The 21,291-nt window shown below is 37.9% G+C and overlaps 2 protein-coding genes across 2 annotated transcripts in view; both read left to right on the top strand.

Moving 5' to 3' along the window:
• The window catches only part of LOC111776374 (ankyrin repeat-containing protein BDA1-like), a 33,731-nt gene extending 26,796 nt beyond the window's left edge, over nucleotides 1-6,935 (top strand). Inside the window, exon 4 of the mRNA XM_023655807.1 lies at nucleotides 6,474-6,935. Coding sequence (XP_023511575.1) covers nucleotides 6,474-6,935 — 462 coding nt within the window. The remainder of the gene's footprint in view (nucleotides 1-6,473) is intronic.
• A 9,673-nt stretch (nucleotides 6,936-16,608) lies between these two features.
• LOC111811879 (calcineurin B-like protein 1) lies at nucleotides 16,609-19,888 on the top strand. The gene is made up of 9 exons (XM_023698919.1): nucleotides 16,609-16,808; nucleotides 17,225-17,369; nucleotides 18,407-18,489; nucleotides 18,646-18,705; nucleotides 18,800-18,908; nucleotides 19,004-19,056; nucleotides 19,220-19,300; nucleotides 19,444-19,556; nucleotides 19,633-19,888. Exons 2-9 carry the CDS (start codon nucleotides 17,291-17,293, stop codon nucleotides 19,694-19,696), a joined length of 642 nt encoding a protein of 213 aa, XP_023554687.1. The 5' UTR covers nucleotides 16,609-16,808; nucleotides 17,225-17,290; the 3' UTR covers nucleotides 19,697-19,888.
• Nucleotides 19,889-21,291: the final 1,403 nt, after the last annotated feature.

Genomic DNA, 21,291 nt, shown 5'->3' with positions numbered 1-21,291 from the left:
GAGTGGTTTTCTTCATGGTCCGATCTTATGCAATACTCATTGCATAGGACGCCCCCACTCACATGTCTCCGCATACACAATTTAGTGATCACATTGTTTATATCATATACAAAAGTAGGTCGCATCCATAGTGTCCCCAAGATAAGATACTTAGCCTTATCCATGTACTAAGATCATTTTGACTATATACTTTGAACTTGATCCACTCTTATGTCTCTACATATAGTTCAAGTAATCATACTATAGTCAGCGTGTTCTTAGTTTATTGGATTTAGATTAATAATCGTAAAATTCACTTTATTCAATAACGATCTTTACTGAATAAACATCAATAATAACTTTATTAAAAATAAAATATGTTTTTGTTTACAAACTATGAGTTTTATGACATAAAACCCAACAGTTTCAATGGACGGAGAGAGAGTCACGCCCCAGAGCAAGGGACAAAGACGGTGTTGAAGCTGGAAGAGTCGCCATAGTGGGAGAAGGAGCCGATTTTGGCGAGGAGACCGATGGAAACTTGGTTGGCGAAGAGGGCAGTGCGGGGCCTGGATTTTGAAGGTAAATCTCTGAGGAAGGTCGATGGGCTTGTCGAGATTCCATATATTTCTGATGAGAAAGTTGATGTGNTCTTCTCTACTATTCTCCGGCCTTAGAATAGGATTGTGGAATCCAGTGAGTGACTAAACTTGAAAGGGATTTAATATATACGAATAGAGAGTTTGTGAGGGTTTTTCTCAAGGTTTTTCCAAGCAAGAAATTTCATGTACCTTGATCACTCTATTTATAGAGTCATATTTGTATTTTCATGCAAATTTGAGATCACCAATTTTGATACTCAAAATTACACTTAAATGGGTGGGATTACCTAAAGCATAAGTTTGAGTTAACCAAATTTTGACACTCAAAATTCTACTCAATCAAACATGGATTTATATATTAAGTGAAGTCAACATTTTGACTTTCTCCCTTTTAATTCCACAATTAATTGAATTAATTAATTTTAAATTAAAGTAATATTAAATGATTAATTAAACTATTTAATTAATATTTAACATTAATTCAAATGTCAATCTCAATCAATCATATTTGATTAAAATATTTAAATCTTATTTAAATATCTTCCATTCTCTCTTTTTGTTTAATTCCTAAATAAAACAAAAATGTGGTTAAATATATCGTATATAGTTAGCGCATATTCCCTAATTTGAATTCGAATACTTCGAACTCACTCGTCACACTATTCTATGGTTTAGTCCGATATGAGCTAGCAGGGGGACCTAATGGATCTATAGATCATGGGCTCCAACAATCCGAGATTAACCGGCCAAACTCATTAACTTTGTTAACCAACATTCGTTAACTACTAGGACACTCCACTATAGCCTAGTAGTTGCACTCCCCTCACTATAGATATATTTCTGTCCATTTGATATAACCATGATTAGTAAGTCGATCCTTCACAGGTTGTTCGTAACTAGAGCTGTGATTTTGGCGAGGAGACCGATGGAAACTTGGTTGGCGAAGAGGGCAGTGCGGGGCCTGGATTTTGAAGGTAAATCTCTGAGGAAGGTCGATGGGCTTGTCGAGATTCCATATATTTCTGATGAGAAAGTTGATGTGGATCCTGAGGTTAGGGTTTCTTTGAAGGATGAGCGGCTTATTGGAAAGAAAATGAAAGAGACTATGTTGGCTAAAGGGAAATCGATTGTGTTGGAGAAGGTGAGGTTGTATGTACAGGGTTAGTTTGTGATTGATGTTTTGGATGTCAAAAGGGTGGAGCCGAAGAGTATCAATCGGCTCTACCTGCGGCAACCATGGCGACTGCCCCTGCGGCGTTAAAGCCAGCAATGGTGGTAGAGAAGAAGATGAGTAGAGGAGTCATAAGCCATTGAAAAAAAAGATTGGGGTTGCTAAATCAAAAAGACTTTGATACCATGAGAATATTTGTTAAAACCCCACACATAAATGTGTTGACTTCTGATAATCGAGAAGAAATTGTCGACAAAGTAAAAAACTGCCGAAGAAAATTTGTTGGAAGAAAAAAAAATAACAGAAAAATAACCGAGAGAGAAAGTATGCGCTGAAAATCGGATGGATGGTTATTTTCATTTAGTTGACATATTTAAATAACCATCCTATCCTAAAATTAGTCGTAGTGGCACACATCTTAAGCACAGAGTTGGCCCAAATGGCCAGCAAAAAATACGCTCTTCCATTATAAGTCAGGGTTTATTTAGATATCCAAAAACCAGGAAAACAACTAATTAAGTTTAAGGAAACGTGAGAATATACTAAATAAGGAAAAACCATAGCTTTTATCTAACAATCTTCTCCTAAAAGTTGTGGTATATCTACCTTATTATCNTAGTAAGTCGATCCTTCACACGTTGTTCATAACTAGAGCTAGGTCAATTTACCGTTTTACCCCTGAAGTTACTTCTTGTTCCTTATGTCCCACTGATCCTCGGANACATTCTCAGATGTAGTGGAATCTGATTTCTATGTGCTTGCTCAGGTTGTGCAAAACCGAATTTTTTATCAGAGAGATTGTAGCTTTGTTGTCCACAAAAAGCATTGGTGGATCGCCTTCTTTTTCGATGATTTCTTCCATCAGTCGCGCAAGCCAGACCCCCTGTGTTGCTGTCGTCGAAGCGGCAATGTACTCTTCTTCGCAAGAAGATAAAGCAACTACCTTTTGCTTTGTTGATTGCCAGCAGATCGCGCCGCTTGAGAGGAAGTAAATCATCCCGCTGGTGCTCTTCCGACCATCAACGTCACCAGCCATGTTACTATCACTGTAGCCGACCAGCTCAAGCTTCTTCTTTCCCCTCATTGCGCAGTATCTCACACCCCAGCCTCTGGTTCTGGCCACATAGCGGAGGATGCGCTTGACAGCCACAAGATGCTCCTCCCTAACCTACTCACGTATCCAACGGAATAAGAGGGTTCAAGACGTGTGTTTACCAGATAGCGTAGGCTCCCGACAATGCTGCGGTAATTGGTGGAGTCAACTACCGTTGTAGTGCCAACTTTCCTTGGTTGGAGTCGAGCTTCCATTGGCGTCCTTGTAGGGTTATTGTCCGCTAGCCCAACTGTGTCCAACAGCTTTTTTGCATACGCACCTTGACAGATGGTGATGTCGGCAATACTCTGTTGCACTTCGATGCCGAGGTAGTAGCTGAGCACGCCGAGATTGCTCATCTTGAAGTTCTTTGATATCTCCCTCTTGAATCTTCTAAGGACTTCCGTGTCGCCTCCAGTGATTATGAGGTCATCGACGTACGCTCTCACGATCAATCGTTGCTCGCCATGGTCGTGCGTGTACATGCCATGCTCAGAGGCACAGCGCTTGAACTTCAGCGACAGCAGGGTACTGTCGAGCTTCGCGTTCTAGGCTTGTGGTGCCTGCCGAAGCCCATAGAGTGCCTTGTGCAGGCGCAATACCTTGTTAGGGTTCTCGTTGTCCAGGAAGCCCCGTGGTTGTCGAACATAAACGGTCTCCTTCAACTCTCCATTGAGGAACGCGGATTTCACGTCCATGTGGTGGACCTTCCAAGAATGATGTGTCACAATTGCCAGCAATAGGCGGACAGATTCCAGTCTTGCCACCAGTGCGAATACCTTCTCGAAATCCACTTCTTGCTTCTCGACGTAGCACTTTGCCACCAGACAGGCCTTGTGTTTCACAACTTCTCCCTCTTTGTTACGCTTCAGTTTGTAGACCCATTTGAGCCCTATGGCTCGGTGTCCCAATGGCATGTCCTCTAGACTCCATGTCCTGTTCTCAATGATGGATGTCATCCCCTCCTGCATTGCCTTCAGCCAGCACGGGTTCCTTTCTACTTCGAAGAAGGTGTTCAGTTCATCTGCACTGATGGCATGCAGTTCGACCATCTCTTGTTCGAGTTCGTGCACCGCCAGTCCAGGTGGTTCAACTTCTCCCACTAGGTCTTCCATCCTCGAGTACCTGGCCACCAGATCATCATCGTGATCGGCATCCAACGTCGAATCCACAGTTCGTGGTGTTGCAAACTCCACTGGTTTAGGGGGCGTAACTGCTGGTGATGGTTCTTGATGCTACGCTCCTTCTTCTCTCGACTCGGTGACGAGGTACTCCACCGTGAATTGATTTAAATTTTGGTCTGCCTCGTTCACGTTGTTTCACTGCCAGAAGGTGCTTTCGTCAAAGATGATATCGTGAGACACGTGAGCTCACCCCTCCGCAGGATCATAGAGCCTGTACGCCTTGCTCCCAGGTTCGTAGCTGATGAACACGTGTCCATACCTTGCGTGCCACCTGCAAGCTACTTCTTCGATCCTGGCCAAGAAGCTGACCGGTTACTCTATCTCCAACTCCAGGATGTAAAGACAGTTTGTCATGCGCCAAACTTGTGCCAGCAGCCGTCATCGATCATCGCAGATTTTGAGTAGCCCGCGCTTGATGGAAATGAAGCAACCTGCCTCATCGAGTTGACCCAAGCTCACAAGATTAGCCTTGAGCCTCGGGATGAAGTAGACGCCAGTCAACTTGTGGTACTCACCTCCCGTGCCAACGAATAGGATGGTGTCGCGCCCTTCGATCTCGACGATGGAGACGTTGCCGAATTTCATCATCCAGCAAATCCCCGAGTCGAGCTTGGAGAAAGTGGATCTAGCCCCGGCCATATGGTTTGTTGCCCCTGTGTCGAGGACCCATCGTCGGTGCTCATGCTGCTTGCCCCTCTCGCCCGATCTAAGCGAATACTCGTTCCTCCTTCTGTTGAATTGGGTCCCTAGCCAGTGCCGCCTTTGTTACGCCCAACTGGAGCTCTTCCTCGGGTTCGACACTCACCGGAGGAGTAGTTACGCCATCGTCGATTACCTCCGTAGATTTGGAATCGAAATTGGGGACGTCGGATAAGACCGATGCGCTCACCATGAAAATAGTCGGCCCTTCCTCCTCGTATCGAGCCACGTGGGCCTTGCTCAGATAGCCCTTCTTCCCACAGTTCGACCACTGGATTAGCTCACCATCGCTCGACTCCTTCTTTTGATCCCCCTCTTTCCGTGCGTGCGGCCGCGAGATTTCCATGGCTTCTTACCACCTTTGCCGCTGAAGAACCCGTTGCTCTTGCTGGTATTGTCGCAGAGCTTTAAGCATGCAAGTCATTCCTCCTCAGTGAGGAGTAGACAACCCTCCTTGTCGACAGCTGAAGCGGCATTCTTCTTCCACTGCTCGAGTTGCGCAATCTTCCAGTCACCTCTTCTACCGTTAGGTCGTTCACGTCAAGTAATGTCTCGATTGAAATCACGACTTGCTCGAGGTGATCGGGGGCGACCTCCAGCATCTTCTTCACGATTTCTGTCTCGCTGATGCCACCGAGAGTGGTGATGTTGTTGGCGATCCCTGTGATCCGCATTGAAAAGTCATCGACGGATTCGTCGCGTCCTTAAAGCGGATCTTCGATAGCTCCTTCCGCAGCTGTTCGATGTTTGATTCTCACACTCACTACACATTACAACCCTACGGGATCTGATTTTCTCAAAGGCCGATTGCGTGGTGCGCTTGGTGGAGAGAGATGCCAACATCTCTGGAGGCACAGACCCTAGTAATATGGCAGCGAACGCCAGCAGATCCTCCCGATACTCAATCGTTTCTCTTTCCTCCCGGCTCGACAACGTGCCACAACCTTGCGCCTGTAGGTTGACACGCATCAACAAGGCCCACTCGTTGTAGTTGGACCTCGTCAGCATTGGGTACTGCATAGAGGCAGTCATCTCCCTTATCACTCGCTCGACGTCATTTCAACGTTCGTCTTCGCAGCGCCGCCCTCCTAGCAGCAGTGATGGAGATGCCGACACTCGACGGCGGCGTGGAGAAGTGAGTGAGCCTGTCCGGGATGGACCCTACGATATGTGTATTTTCGCGGTCGATGTTCTAACCAGTTGAGCTAATCAACTTGAGTTTTAATAAAGTCGGCTCTTCTGCAATGATATACCACCAATGGATTAAACCAGACTCTGATACCACATGTTGACTTCTGACAATCGAGAGGAAATCGTCGACGAAGTAAAAAACGGCTGAAGGAAATTTATTGGAAGAAAAAAAAATAACAGAAAAATAACAGGGAGAAAAAGTATGCATTGAAGACCTGTTATTTTGATTTAGTTTACGTATTTAAATAACTATCCTAAAATTAAAATTAGAAGTAGTGGCACAAATCTTGCACCAAATTGACCATAACTAAATAAGTTTGAAACGTGTGAATATACTAAATAAGAAAAAACCATAACTTTTATCTAACAAGATGGTGGAGAAAATTCTCTCTATAATTACATGATAATTATAAAGAAAATGGAAAGAGTCAAAAGAACATAGTTTACCTAGGGCAAATAAGGTACCTATGTTAAAACATAAATTCTCTTTCAACACATTTAACTTTTAACATTTTGTGTTTGAACATATAAAGAAAAGCTTGTCTTTGGTGCAGATGGTGAAGCTTCTCATAAACAAAGTGGATATGAAAGCAAAGAATTTGGAAGGCAAGACAGCACTAGACATAATGAAAGAACATGGTCATGTGGAAGACAAAGAGGTAAGAGAGATGCTCCATGGTTCCCACATTTTCAAAAATGTTGCAAAATGTTTGCATTCAATATTATTGTTTGTGAAGAGGTTAGTGATTACGGACTATCGTGAGATTCTTTACATGTCTAAAAAGGATCGGAATGGCATATTAGTAGTTTCTGTGCTCATTGCCACTGCAACTTACCAAGCTGCTCTAAGTCCACCCGAGATAGACAGGGATTTCTTCATTCAACACTACAAATGGATCCCATACGAATGCTTCGTACAGTTAAATACTTGGGCATTCATTGCTTCAATGATAGAGATTTGTGTTCATCTTCCTTCTGGGATTGGCTTGCTCTCCATTTGGTTCTCCCTTTGGTGATTTGCTATACATTGTTGGCGATTATTTGGAGACCATACACTTATGTAGTTATCACAATTGTAGTCATTTTTTTGCTTGTTTTGCCCAAAATTCCCTGGGTTAGACAGAAGGTGAAAGGAGATTTTAAGCCGAAGAAACTTAACAAACTTGGTGGTCCCTTCAGCATCGGCATGGAGAAAGAATTGACCGACATAAGCTTGCACTTTGGTCGCAGTGGTTAGAGATTAATTATGTTAAAAAAATTTCATGATATTGTTTTTGAATTCTAGTGGATATGGATTTTCCTCATGTTGGAGAGATCGGATAAGAAAAATGTGTTGAGGGTCTTGTTTGATTTCGTACTTAAGCATTTAAATTGGGTGTATGCTTCAATTGGTTGTGTATATACATACCTCATCAAATCACAATTTGAAGTATTCTTCTCGTATGGAGCTTGTGCTGGTTCTTTTGGACATGGAGTAATATAAAAGTATTTGACTGCTTATTTATAGCTTAGTCAGATTATAAATAGTAAATGTATATGGGGTAAATGACACATAAAGTAAATAGTCATGTACTAACGTTATATACGGTAGAGAGTTATATATATAGTAAATCGTTATATATATATATATATATATATATATATATATTAGGTAATACTTTGAAAATGTACTTTCTACCTTTTTTGTATTCTTACTGTACATACTTGAAGTCATCAATATAAATCTTTAGTCAATATTTCTCATTGAATTTTCTCTCTCATGTTCTTTGTGTTCATCTAGATCGAGTGTGTGCGTTGCTGTGCAATTCACCACGATCTGTGAATATGGAAAGTTCAAAGATTGCAAATGAGAAGTTTCATGGATCTGATTTTGGTTTCTGAAAGATGCTGATTGAAGATTACTTGTAACAAAAAGATCTTCACGAATCCCTGTTGGGGGTGACGCCAGATACAATGACCACGGAGCAGTGGAAGATCAAGGATCGACAAGCCTTAGGGTTGATCTGGTTGATGTTATCCAAAAACGTGACATTCAACATCATTAAGGAGAACACAACGTCAGAATATGTACGAAAAATCGTCAGCTATGAACAATGTGTATTTTATGCAGAGATTATATAATCTACAAATGTCTGAAGGTGGATTTGTTGTTGATCATATAAATGAATCCTATATGATTATAAGTCAATTGAGTTCAGTGAAAATTAATTTTGAGGAGAATTAAAAGTATTGATTTTGATGTCATCTTTACCCTAGTCGTGGAATACTCTTCTTGCAGCAATCAGCAGTTCCCGGGGATCTGATAAACTGAAGTTTGATGAAATTCGAGACGTAGTTCTTAACGAAAGTATTCACAAACGAAAAATTGGAGATTCATCAGGTAATGCTCTCAGTGTTGATCGAAGGGGAAGAAGTAAATCAAAAAGCCCAAACAAACCTGGGCACTCAAAATCAAAGAATCAGAGAAAATCTCCAAACAAACCAACTGTAACGTGGAGCTGTAGAGAAAAAGGCTAGTTTCAGACAAATTGTACAAAACTGAAGAATAGCAAAATCACAAATCTGGAGATGATAATATTTTCAGCAGAAGATACTGAGGATGCTTTAATTCTTAGTGTGGATAGCCTGACTGAATCTTGGATTTTGGATTCAGGGTCATCGTTTCCAAGTAAGGAATTGTTTCAAAATTTTAAATCATGAAATTTCGAGAAGGTGCATCTTGCCAACAACAAAACATTGGAGGTTGAAGGGAAGGAATATGTCTCCATACAAACTCCAGCCAGAGATTAGTGGACATTACAAGATGTCATATATATTTCAGGTCTCAATAAGAATCTGATCTCTATTGGTCAGTTGGATAGCACAGGCTATGCAATAGAGTTTGGAAAGAGTTCGTGGAAGATTGTAAAGGGTGTCATGGTTGTTGCACGTGACACAAAATATGGAACCTTATACACTATTGCAGAGTGTATAAACATGGTTGTTTTTTGTTGAGAGTATTTCCAATTCAAGTTTATGGTNGATCTGATAAACTGAAGTTTGATGAAATTCGAGACGTAGTTCTTAACGAAAGTATTCACAAACGAAAAATTGGAGATTCATCAGGTAATGCTCTCAGTGTTGATCGAAGGGGAAGAAGTAAATCAAAAAGCCCAAACAAACCTGGGCACTCAAAATCAAAGAATCAGAGAAAATCTCCAAACAAACCAACTGTAACGTGGAGCTGTAGAGAAAAAGGCTAGTTTCAGACAAATTGTACAAAACTGAAGAATAGCAAAATCACAAATCTGGAGATGATAATATTTTCAGCAGAAGATACTGAGGATGCTTTAATTCTTAGTGTGGATAGCCTGACTGAATCTTGGATTTTGGATTCAGGGTCATCGTTTCCAAGTAAGGAATTGTTTCAAAATTTTAAATCATGAAATTTCGAGAAGGTGCATCTTGCCAACAACAAAACATTGGAGGTTGAAGGGAAGGAATATGTCTCCATACAAACTCCAGCCAGAGATTAGTGGACATTACAAGATGTCATATATATTTCAGGTCTCAATAAGAATCTGATCTCTATTGGTCAGTTGGATAGCACAGGCTATGCAATAGAGTTTGGAAAGAGTTCGTGGAAGATTGTAAAGGGTGTCATGGTTGTTGCACGTGACACAAAATATGGAACCTTATACACTATTGCAGAGTGTATAAACATGGTTGTTTTTTGTTGAGAGTATTTCCAATTCAAGTTTATGGTACAATAGACTTGGACATATGAGCGTCAAAAGAATGAAGATGTTAACTGTGAAAGGGGTTTTAGAAGGCCTAAAATCTTTTGATATGGGTCTTTGTAAGAACTATGTTATGGGCAAACAAAAAATGAGTCAACTTCACAAAGGCTGCCAGAGAACTGAAAAAAACATAGTTCAAAATGGTCCATACAGATGTTGAGGGACCATCTCCAATTTCATCACTTGATGGATCAAAGTTATATGTCACCTTCATCGATGATTTCAACAGGAAGGAATGAGTTTATTTCCTAAAACACAAGTCAAATGTGTTTGCCACCTTCAAGAGGTGAAAAGTTGAAGTTGAAAATCAGACTGGCTTGAAGATCAAATGTCTGAGGTCTGACAAAGGATACTACGACAAATCAAAGTTTAAAACATTTTGTGCAGCTAAGGGAATTAGATTAATGAGGACAATTCTCGATAAGGCAAGAAAAAATGGTGTTACAGAAAGGATGAACAGAACATTGAATGAGCGAGCAAGAAGCATGAGGATTCATTTTGGACTACCAAAGGCATTCTGGGTTGACGCTATAAACAAAGCATCTTATTTGATCAATAGAGGGTCGTTAGTACCCTTGGAGTTCAAATTGTTAGAAGAAGTATGGACAGAAAAAGAACTCAAGTACTCTCACTTAAGAACTTTTGGTTGTATTGTGTGTGTTCAAGTTGATCCAGAAAAAAGAGATAAGCTTGATGTTAAGGCTATGAAATGCTACTTCATAGGCAATGGCTCTGGCATGTTCGAGTACAGGTTTTGGGATGATAAGAATAGGAAAATCCTAAGACATTGTGACATGACCTTTGATGAAAATTTCATGTACAAGGACAAAGAGAAGATAAATTTCGAGACTACGAAGCAAGTGGGAGTTGAGCTTGAGTTGCATGAAGACTCACCTAGTGATGTTACAACAGAAACTCAAGAATCTCCTGAGACTGTTGCTGAAGAACCAAACGTGGAGCAAGTTACATCGAGCAGGTGTTGAGGTGATCATCCAAAACTATCAGAGCACCATATAGCTATTCACTTTCATTACATTATATGTTAATGACTAACGAAGGAGAACCAGAGTAGGAGCAAGTCATAGATGATGAGATGAGCTCACTTGAAAAGAATAATACGTGGGTGTTGACTGAGTTATCTACGGGAAAGAGAGTTATGTTTAACAAATGGGTGTTCAGAACCAAGGCTGAATCAGATGGCAAAAAGAGGTTCAAGACTTGGTTAGTAGTTAAAGGATATTCACAAAGAAAAGACATTGATTATGCTGAAATCTTTTCTCCTGTTGTGAAATTAACTACTATTCGAATTTTGCTGAGTCTTGTTGCAGTGGAGAATTTGCACCTTGAGCAAATGGATGTAAAAACAGCATTTTTTAAATGGAGATGTAGATGAGGAGATCTATATGCAACAACCAGAATGGTTTGCATCTCCAGGCAAGGAACACATGGTATGTAAGCTTAATAAGAGCTTATATGGACTGAAACAAGCATTGAGACAATAGTACAAGAAGTTTGACTTCTTCATGTGCAAGAGTGGTTTCCACAAGAGTGAAAAAGATCAGTGTTGTTACCTCCAGAAATACACTAATTCTTATGTGTTTTTACTCCTGTAAGTGGGTGATATACTGATTGTTGGATCAAGTATGAGGGAGATAAATCACTTGAAGTCAAGCATGTCTTCACTATTTGAGATAAAAGATTCAGGTACAGTGAAGAATATTCTTAGGATGAGGATTTCTCGAGATAGATCTGCTGGCATTAAATCTATCCCAAGAGCAATACATTGAGAAGGTGTTGTCCAAATCTAGGATGAATGATGTTAAACTCAGGACTAACCCTTTGGCAAATCATATTAAATGGTCAAAGGGGCAATCTCCCAAGACAGTTGAGAAACGTGAGTACATGGCATCAGTTTCGTACACTTCTACAGTTAGGAGTTTGATGTATGTTATGGCTGCACTAGACCTGATATAACACATGTACTGGAAGTTGTTAGCAAGTACATGACAAACTCATGAAAAAACATTGAGAAACTGTAACGTGACTTTTGAGATATCTAAGAGATATATCCAGTACTTCACTTTGTTATGGCAATGGCAAAGTAGTTCTGCAAGGTTTTTTTTTATGCTGATCTGAGTGGAGATGTAGACTTTAGCAAGGGCACATATGGATATATCTACATATAGATGGAACAGTTGTGAGTTGGATGTCCAAGCTTCACAATTGTGTTGCTCTTTCATCTACTAAGGCTATGAGATGATATGGATGACAGACTATCTAGAAGAATTAGGTAAGAAGTAGCACAAGAAAGCTCTTTATACAGATAGTTAGAGTGTCGTACAATTGGTGAAGAACCCAGTTTATCATTCAAAGACAAAACACATCAAAAGGCAATATCATTTCATTCGCAAGTCAGTGGAAGAAGATGATATGCTTTTGGAGAAGATAAAGGGTGCAAAGATTACAACAAACACGTTGACAAAATGTGTTGAGGTTGGAAAATTGAGATAGTGAAAAAGCCTTAATTGATATGGTGCAGTGAAGATGCTGATGATCGTTTGAGAATGAAATTCTTAGTTGACTAGATTGACGAGGAAGGAGTGATATTATACGACGTCGTTAGGCTAAGAGACCATCGTTAGTAGTATTGGGCTCATTGAAGAGCCCAACACGTAAGACGCTATGGGCTTTTGTTAAACTCAGCCCAATATTCAAAGTTGTTGTTAAAAAGGTACCTTTAAAACCTAATTTCATTAAAAAGTTTAAATTTCAAATTAAATAAATTAGGGTTGTAATTATAAGTATTATTGTAAGATTCAATAAATCATAAAGTTAATTTTTATTATTTTCAACCTAGGTACTCTATCATAAATTCATTAAATTGCGAAATTACTCTAAAAACTAAAATTTACTTTTTATCTTATCATTTTCTATTTATAAATATGAAATTAAAATAATTTTATTAAATAACTTAGGTCAAATATGACTTTATTTATAAATATTAAAATTAAAATTGAAAATAAATATAACAAAAATATTAATTTTCTATTGTAACTAATAAAATATATAAATTGATTAATAAAATTATATAGTACACGTGTAATGCATGCTATTTGGAAAATGCATGTTGAAATATATTACCAAAATAATGGGTGGACTTTTATCTTTTTCTCACAACTCTTTTAATATTTTTTAATTATATAATTTTATAATATATTTGTTTATTTAATATAATTGACTCCAATATTTTGTTTTTTTTTTTTATNAAAAAAAAAAAAAAAAAAAAAAAAAAAACTCAAATACCTTAATTAAAATTTAATTAGTTAATTTTATTTTAATAAGTATCTAAAATTAAATCCGATAATAAAATTGTTGAAAATATTTTATTTATATGAAATTCGGATAACGTATATTTGATTTTCATACTTTTTTTCTCTGAGCATTCTTTTACGAGGCATTATTTTTTTAATTAATTTAATTATTTTATTGACAATTATGTATTCTCATGACAATTGGATAGCATTAGGGTGGTGACTGTTAGACGAACACGATTCTCCACAATGGTATGATATTGTCCACTTTGAGCATAAGCTCTCATGGCTTTGCTTTGGGCTTCCCCAAAAGGTCTCAAAGCAAAGACATGAGAGCTTATTCTCAAAGTGGACAATATCATACCATTGTGGAGAGTCGTGTTCATCTAACATGGTATCAGAGTCATGCCCTAAACTTAGTCGTGCCAATAGATTGGTAAATCCTCAAATACCGAACAAAGAACTCCAAACGAAAAGGAGTCAAGCCTCCTCGAAGGTAGTAAAAAATGACTAAGAATCCAAAGGAGTCGAGCCTCAATTAAGGGGAGGCGCACTTTGTTCGAGAGGAGGTGTTGGATGATGAAAGTCCCACATGGCTAATTTAGGGAATGATCATGGGTTTATAAGTGAGGAATACTAACTCCATTAGTACGAGACCTTTTTGGGAAGCCCAAAGCAAAGTCATGAGAGCTTATGCTCAAAGTGGACAATATCATACCATTGTGGAGAGTCGTGTTGGGACCGATGTGGGGCTTTCATCATTCAACAGTGACATGACTTGAAAACCTGATTATTCAATCCAGATCATTCCCTAAATTAACCGATGTGGGACTTTCATCATCCAACAGTGACATGACTTGAAAACCTGATTGTTCAATCCAATTTATATATCTTTTTCGGTTTAGGCTGGGTTGACAATTTTTTTTATCAGACCAACCCAAAAATAAGGTTATAACCTAACCTAACTCTACTTTATTTGTAAGATAATTACGAAAATGAAGAATACTTAACGTTTGTAACAGATGTTAGTGATGCGTAACATTTATTTGAGTTTTATGAGATTTTAATTATTAATGTAACATTTATTGTGAATAAATCTCGACAGTCCAATCTAACTCAATGTAAAAATAGAAAGTTGGGTCGAGTCTTGAAATCTATTCAAGTTGCTCGAGTGACTGTCCCAATCAATTCAAACTTTTAAGTGTAAAAATCTTTCATTTTATTTACGAAATTAATAAAATCAATTAGACACGGTTTTGAATTAGTGTGTCATATGTGGTCGGTGCGACAAAATGATGACTTTTTGGAAGAAAAATAAGGATAATGTGGTAGGTAGTTGTAGAAAAAGACAAAGAAAGCAATGTCCAGATGGTGGCTTTGGACACGTGGGCATGGAGATGAGGCCACGTGGACCAACGGTTTTGACAGCTTCATTTGGTCAAATGAGCTGACAGAAACCGTTGGTTTTGACGTTCAAACGTAAACATAACCGTCAAATGTGTCGGTGTGGTGGGTGCAACGACCTACCCCTGTCGGCCAATCCCACACCGTATGATTCAATATTCTCGTTTCCTCCCCGCTTTCATCGCCGTCCGATGCTCGCTACACTTTATTTAATAAAAATTTTATAAAGACATAAATGTTTGAATTCTAAAAATAACCTTAAATAAATTATTTTATTTAATGTATCTTTAAATTTTAGATAATTTCTTATTTAGCGAGGACAAGCATCATGTCGTACTTTCCTTAATATATGTCTAGTGTCAAGAATATTAAAATTATTGATAATTATAACGTGTCAAATATATTAATTTTTTATATTGACCACGTATCATTTTAGATATAACTTTGACGTTTTTTGTTGGTCAAATTTATTACTTTCTTAACTCCAAAGAAAAAATAATAAGTTTTCAACTTAAATAACTAATATTATTTAATATGAATCGAGACATTTCAATCAAGTGTTCTTGTTTTGAGATATTTGATAATCATCCCAATTTTAGAGTGAAAATCAATTTAAGTATAAGCTTATGTAGGTACTGTTTATAAATTTATTAAAAACTTTTTAAAAATGGAAATAAGTATTAGAAGGAAAAAACAAAATATTCATTATTTCTTTTGGCACTTACTTCGATGTTATTTCCATGCAACTTACAACACCCAAAACCACGTCGTTTTAATGTGTTTCATATGTTTAATATATATATATATAGAAAGAAGATAACATTAGTTTTTTAGTAGTATCATTTATTATTATTATTATTATTATTTTATATTTTATTATTTGACAAGCTGGAATTTGGCATGACCCGTTGAAGTCCCACCTCGAAGCCTTTGGACACGTCAGCTCACACCTAAGATTCAGAAGCGGGCAAAAAATCGTCGACAAGGAGTTTGTGTCTGACACGTGGAAGGTGATTTTACAAAAAAGATCGAGGCGGGGCCCAGCTAGAGAATTATATAGTTGTGCCAATAGCATGTGCCACGTGTAACGACAAAATTGGATGATTAGATGTCCCATCCTTACTTTGACTATAAACAATAAATTCTTTTCTCTCTCTTTCAAACTCTTCCACGCGCTTCTAGAAATTGAAGTTGCACGTGCTATACGGAACTGTTTTTTTTTTNTTTTTTTTTTTTTTTTTTTTTTTTTTTTTTTTTTTTTTTTTTTTTAAATACTTAAAAATAGTATTTATTTTTAAGAGATTTCAAAAGATTAACCAATAATAATAATAATAATAATGTTAAGTAAAAATTTTGAGAAAATAAAATTTAATCTTTAAATTTTAATTTATAAACAATTTCATTCATGAAATCCAGCTCACATTCAATTCTTTCATACCACCCAATGCTATTTGTAGATTCTATGATGCTCGAGATGTTTCATTTTTTAAGGTGATGTATTGTTCATCGTTTTTGCATGTCATTGTAATCCTATTTTATCTTAGTTCTCGACCGTGGGTTGTTCAATGTCTTCAACTCCAATGCTTTGGATTAGTGTAAAGACTCAATGATTTTCGATTCTTGGGCAGTTCAACGATTCAACAACTTTTCCACTCAATTGAAGCTAGTTTAGCTTGATTTAGTATAACCGAGGTCAATTTGGGTTTGATTTGGCCAAGTTTGGTGCAGTTTTGTATGTTCTCTTTGATTCAGTGGTTATTTGCATCTTTATATTATCTCCCTTCCGTCTCCGCTCATTTATTGGGTTTTCTTCCATTTTTAGTCACTTCAAGAATTACTTAAATCATTATTATTAGTTTTATTGGTCGGATAATTATTAGTATAATTGAAGTTTGCAGGACCAAAACTTTTTTATTTATGGAAAATGGTAAAATAAGTAAATATATTTTTTAAAATTATAAAAAGAATATTAATAAAAACTAAAAATTATTTTAATTATATTTGAACCATTTAAATATTATTAATTCACCCCCAGAGCGCGTGCATTACACGGGCAGTTATTTTTCATATTTGGAAAAGAATCGTTGTCTCAGGATAAAGATAAAAATAATATAATTTTATTTTAAAAAGAAGAAAAAAAAAACAATAAATACCAAATCAGGGTTCTGCCGTTTTCATTTCGCGTTAACAATCCCAACTGCCACATCACATTTGAACATCCAAGTTGGCTTTCCTTCCGCCGCTGCTTATAAAATCAACTCGTTAAGAGTATCGAAAATCGCGCTCTCCGATTCCCATTGCATATCTCCTCCCCCAAATCTCTCCTCTTAACAATCTCGCCGCGTCTTCTTCTCTTACTCGGATTCCTCTTTTTCCTCCGCCGCGGACATTCTTGGTGAGTCTTTCTTTTTCCATTTCTCCTTGTTTTTCTTTCGATTTTTTTAGCGTTTTTGAGCTGCTGATTTGATTATTACAACTGCTTGATGGTTATTGCCGTTTATTGTTTGGGGGAAGCGATTTCTGTGGATTTTGCGATATAGGTCTTGGTTACGTTTTTAGGATTTCTGCGTTTGTTCGATTGTGTTCTTCTGATTCTTTCTGGAATTTGAGGAAAACAGGGAAAGAATTTGTTGATTTCGATTAAATTTAGATGTTTCGTGTTTGAACACGGATTTTTTAATTTCTAGGGTCAACAAAAGGCGAAGTCAATATGTTTTTCCCTAATTTATGAACGCCAGTATTGATTTGAATGCTTTGTCGACTAATCCGAGCATGTTTTGATGGTTGTTTTTGAATTTGGGGTTTCTTTAGCAAGAAATTTAGTGGAAGAGAGGAGGCAGTTGTTGGTAGTGCTTGTGTTTCATTCGTGGTCAGTAAATGGGCTGCGTTCCGTCTAAAGGAAGAAGGCAGTTCCCTGGCTACGAGGATCCTGTTTTCCTTGCTGCACAAACGACCTGTAAGCTCTCTGTTTCATTCAACTGCTGCATTATCTGCAATGTTTGTTCTTCATAATTGTTCAGAAATTTTACATTTGATAAGATTATCTTCTTAGGATGTTGTGAGTAGGGGCTGAGCAAAGGGACCAATTGGCCATTAGTTCTCTTTAGATTCAAAAAAATGTATAAGAAAGCAAGCAACCTAAGGTTTTACTTCCCTAAATTTAAAGGATTCAAAGGTATAATATAAAATTTTGTTCTCCTTGTTAAAAGGTGAGATCCCACATCGGTTGGGGATGAGAATGAAGCGTTCTTTATAGGCGTGTGAAACCTCTTCCTAATAGACGCATTTTAAAATCGTGAGGGTAACGGCGGTACGTAACGGACCGAAGCGAACAATATTTACTAGCGGCGGACTGTTACAAATGGTATTAGAGTCAGACACCGGGTGATGTGCCAACGAAGGCTGAGCTCCGAAGGGGGGTGGACATGAGGCGGTGTGCTATCAAGGATGTTGGGCCTTGAAGGACGGTGGATTGGGAGTCACACATCGATTGGAGAAGGAATGAGTGCCAACGCGCTGGACCTCGAAGGGCGTGGATTGTGAGATCCTACATCGGTTGGGGAGGAAAACGAAGCATTCTTTATAAGCGTGTGGAAATCTCTTCGTAGCAGACGCGTTTTAAGAGAGCCCAAAGAGGACAATATCTGCTAGCGGTGGGCTTGGACCATTATAAAAAACTTTTTGATCCCCTTTTCATGACGATGGGTTGGAAATTCTCGACCATGATCCTGTATGATCATGGTTCAAGCTCAGTTTACTCAGAATTGGTCGTTCGGATTCAACACCGAAGAAATAAAGTTTTGTCGTAATGTATCATATCCATTAGTACCAAGAGCCAGGACTGAATCAACTTTTTACTATACTTTGAGCTGTTGCATATATTACCATCGACGGTCGAGTGGCTTATCTAAGAGTTATTTCTACGTTGCATGGCCTTGATTCGAATATGATACTATTTCGTTCATATTTCTCTCCTTTTCATGCATCTTTCAGTTAGTGTCAGCGAAGTTGAAGCTTTATTTGAGCTTTTCAAAAGCATCGGCAGTTCAGTAGTAGATGAGGGGATAATAAACAAGGTATTCTAACACGATCCCTCATATCTAGATAACCTCGTATGTTTTTCTTCACACGACGATGATATATCGTTAGAGACATTTATCTTCTTCTTACATTATGGCTAATTGTGATATAAGCTGAACTCGAGTTATGAAAATCCAAATTTCTATCTGCAGGAAGAATTTGTATTGGCTCTTTTCAAGAACAGGAAGAAAGAAAACCTCTTCGCGAGCCGGGTAATGTTTACACTGCAAACTAGTTTATTTAGCTATTCAAACGAGTGATCGTTCGAATAATAATAATAAGAATGAACTGCTGTTGTGCTTGTAGATCTTTGATCTATTCGATGTGAAGCATAAAGGAGTTCTTGATTTCGGCGACTTTGTTCGAGCACTCCATATATTCCATCCAAGCGCGCCTTTGGAAGACAAGATAGTTTGTAAGTACAGAAAATATGGTAAAAAACTTGAATATTCCAGAATTTATCAGTAGTTCTTGCGCCTTAGAACTAAATATGTCGTAAATCTTTCGCAGTTTCATTTAAGCTGTATGATTTAGATAATACGGGCTTCATCGAGCGACAAGAGGTATGGAGATAACTTCACTCCCTTGTTCTTTGACCGTGTCACAGCGAGTTACTCGGATGAATTGATTTAGATTTTCTCCGGGTCTTAAATCTCTGATTCGATTGTTCGTGGTCGATCCTGTTTATATACTTGGATGTTTCATTGTGTAAAGCGATAATGACAGGTTAAGCTAATGTTGTTAGCACTTCTGGGTGAATCTGAAATGAAATTGGCTGATGAAACGATCGAGGCGATACTCGATAAGGTGAGTTGCCACCTCCACTCTTCAAAACTAGACGATATTATTAGACTATCAATCTCGTAACGTGACATGTCGATATAATCCTCCACGGTTTCGAGTACTAACGAATCAGCAGAATCATGAAAAACTTGTTTATACCTTGGCAGACATTTTTGGAAGCTGATACGAACCAAGATGGGAAGATCGACTTGTCGGAGTGGCATTCTTTTGTTTTGAAGAACCCGTCGTTATTAAGGATCATGACACTTCCTTATTTGAGGTAAGGATACGTACGAGTGCACGGTTTCCGGTGTTGAACGAAGGAATTGAGACGGGTTTTGTTGTTGAAAATGCAGGGATATAACGACAGCGTTCCCAAGTTTTGTGTTCTATTCGGAGGTTGATGAGGCTGCTGCTTGAAGAAAGTACATAGAAACAGAAGAATTTTAGACATTTATTTGGAATGTTGTATCCATAGGCTTTGGGAGAAGTCCTTGTCCGAGCATCAAAAAAAAATTAGTGTGGGGGCTCGGCTACTTGTAAAGCATCTTTCATGTCTTCTAATTTTGCAGATATTATTTCATTTTAAAAAATATGCATTTTTTCTTTTTATTTTTTTCTTTTTTTTATTTTTTTCTTTTTTTGCCAAAATTATTAATATTTTTATACTTCCGAAAATTTTGAAAGTTCTCTAAAAATGTTGAAACAGCTATCCAGTATAATATATATATATATATATATTGCTACGAACGAGTATAGTTGGAGAAGTTAAGGGAATGAGATAACCAACGAGAAGTGATCTAGTTATAATGAGTTGAATCGGGATGGGGAGACCAACAAAAAGCGATCTAAAATAAGTTGACAAATAGAAGGTGCTATAGGATGAGGTGCCTCGGAACACGCAACCAAAGTGATGTGACCTATAAAAGAGAAAGAGTTGCACATTAGTATGTTGCTTATTGTACATGCACCGTGTTTAAGTTAGACTAGAGAATATTGACCTATGTTTCCTATTTTCCTCTCGAATTTGGAATAAGAAGAGAAACAAGCTATCGATATATGAGATGGCATGCCCCTTGAGGTGAAGAGATCATGTACCAAGTCGAGTGAGAAATTAGGCTCCCAATTCCTTTGTTTTCGAGGTTTACTTAGATCTTGGATTATCCTTCGTTATTTATTTTTAAGATAGAGGGGCATTTAGGTCATTTCACCTTGGTTTCATCCTAGGTTTCTATTTATCTTCGTGGGTTTGTGCAACTCCCCTAATTTTCTTGTCTAAATTAGAAACATCACTACATGTATGACTTTAATAACATATGCAGAAATTTAAAATAAAATGTTTTCAAATGAAACCGTGGACTTACACGTTTAATTTAAAACAAGAAAATAAAAATAACATAGTAATTGAGTGCGAAATGAAAAGCCACTTATCAACTACTAAATGAAAATCAATGCATATTACTGTCCTATCTTGACTTCCATGGTCATTCCAACATTCACCGCCATCCGGATGCTTTACCTTTACCTGAAAAATAAGGGTAGTACATGACTTAGTATTTTAAGAAATACTTAGTAAGTCAGCCTACTCTTGAGGCTAGTAATGCAATCACACATAATAATAATAGGACCTATCCTTTAAAACTGCAGCATGACCTTGGACTCTTTCCAGTTCCAGGCAGGGTTGGATGTGTGGTACTTCTCCATACACGGCCTAGACACACACATGGACCTATCAGGCAGGCTCATATACATACCCCCTAGGCTAGCTTGGTCGGACACTACAGAAAAAGAAAGACCCACATGATAACATGGCAAACATAAATATCGAAGGTACATGTCCGTATTAACATAGCATAATGCGTAAGTATCTCGATGCACATGACATACATACATGCATGAAATTCCCATGATTTAGATTCATAGCAGAGCATTAACATCATTTCCTTTCTACTTTCATCCATGACATAGCACATATATACATCATGTATACATGACAATCATCACATATAGGGGAG

The sequence above is a fragment of the Cucurbita pepo genome, chromosome LG15 (assembly GCF_002806865.2).
Source record: "Cucurbita pepo subsp. pepo cultivar mu-cu-16 chromosome LG15, ASM280686v2, whole genome shotgun sequence".
Classification (NCBI taxonomy): domain Eukaryota; kingdom Viridiplantae; phylum Streptophyta; class Magnoliopsida; order Cucurbitales; family Cucurbitaceae; genus Cucurbita; species Cucurbita pepo.
Note: the sequence above shows the minus strand (reverse complement) of the source record. Positions and strands in the feature narration are given on the sequence as shown.

What these genes read in the sequence shown, in the direction of transcription:
- LOC111811879 (XM_023698919.1), top strand. Translation starts at nt 17,291, where the DNA reads ATGGGCTGCGTTCCGTCTAAAGGAAGAAGGCAGTTCCCTGGCTACGAG. An exon ending in CCTTGCTGCACAAACGACCT is followed by an intron (nt 17,370 to 18,406) that starts GTAAGCTCTCTG and finishes TGCATCTTTCAG; the next exon opens with TTAGTGTCAGCGAAGTTGAA. An exon ending in GCTTCATCGAGCGACAAGAG is followed by an intron (nt 19,057 to 19,219) that starts GTATGGAGATAA and finishes CGATAATGACAG; the next exon opens with GTTAAGCTAATGTTGTTAGC.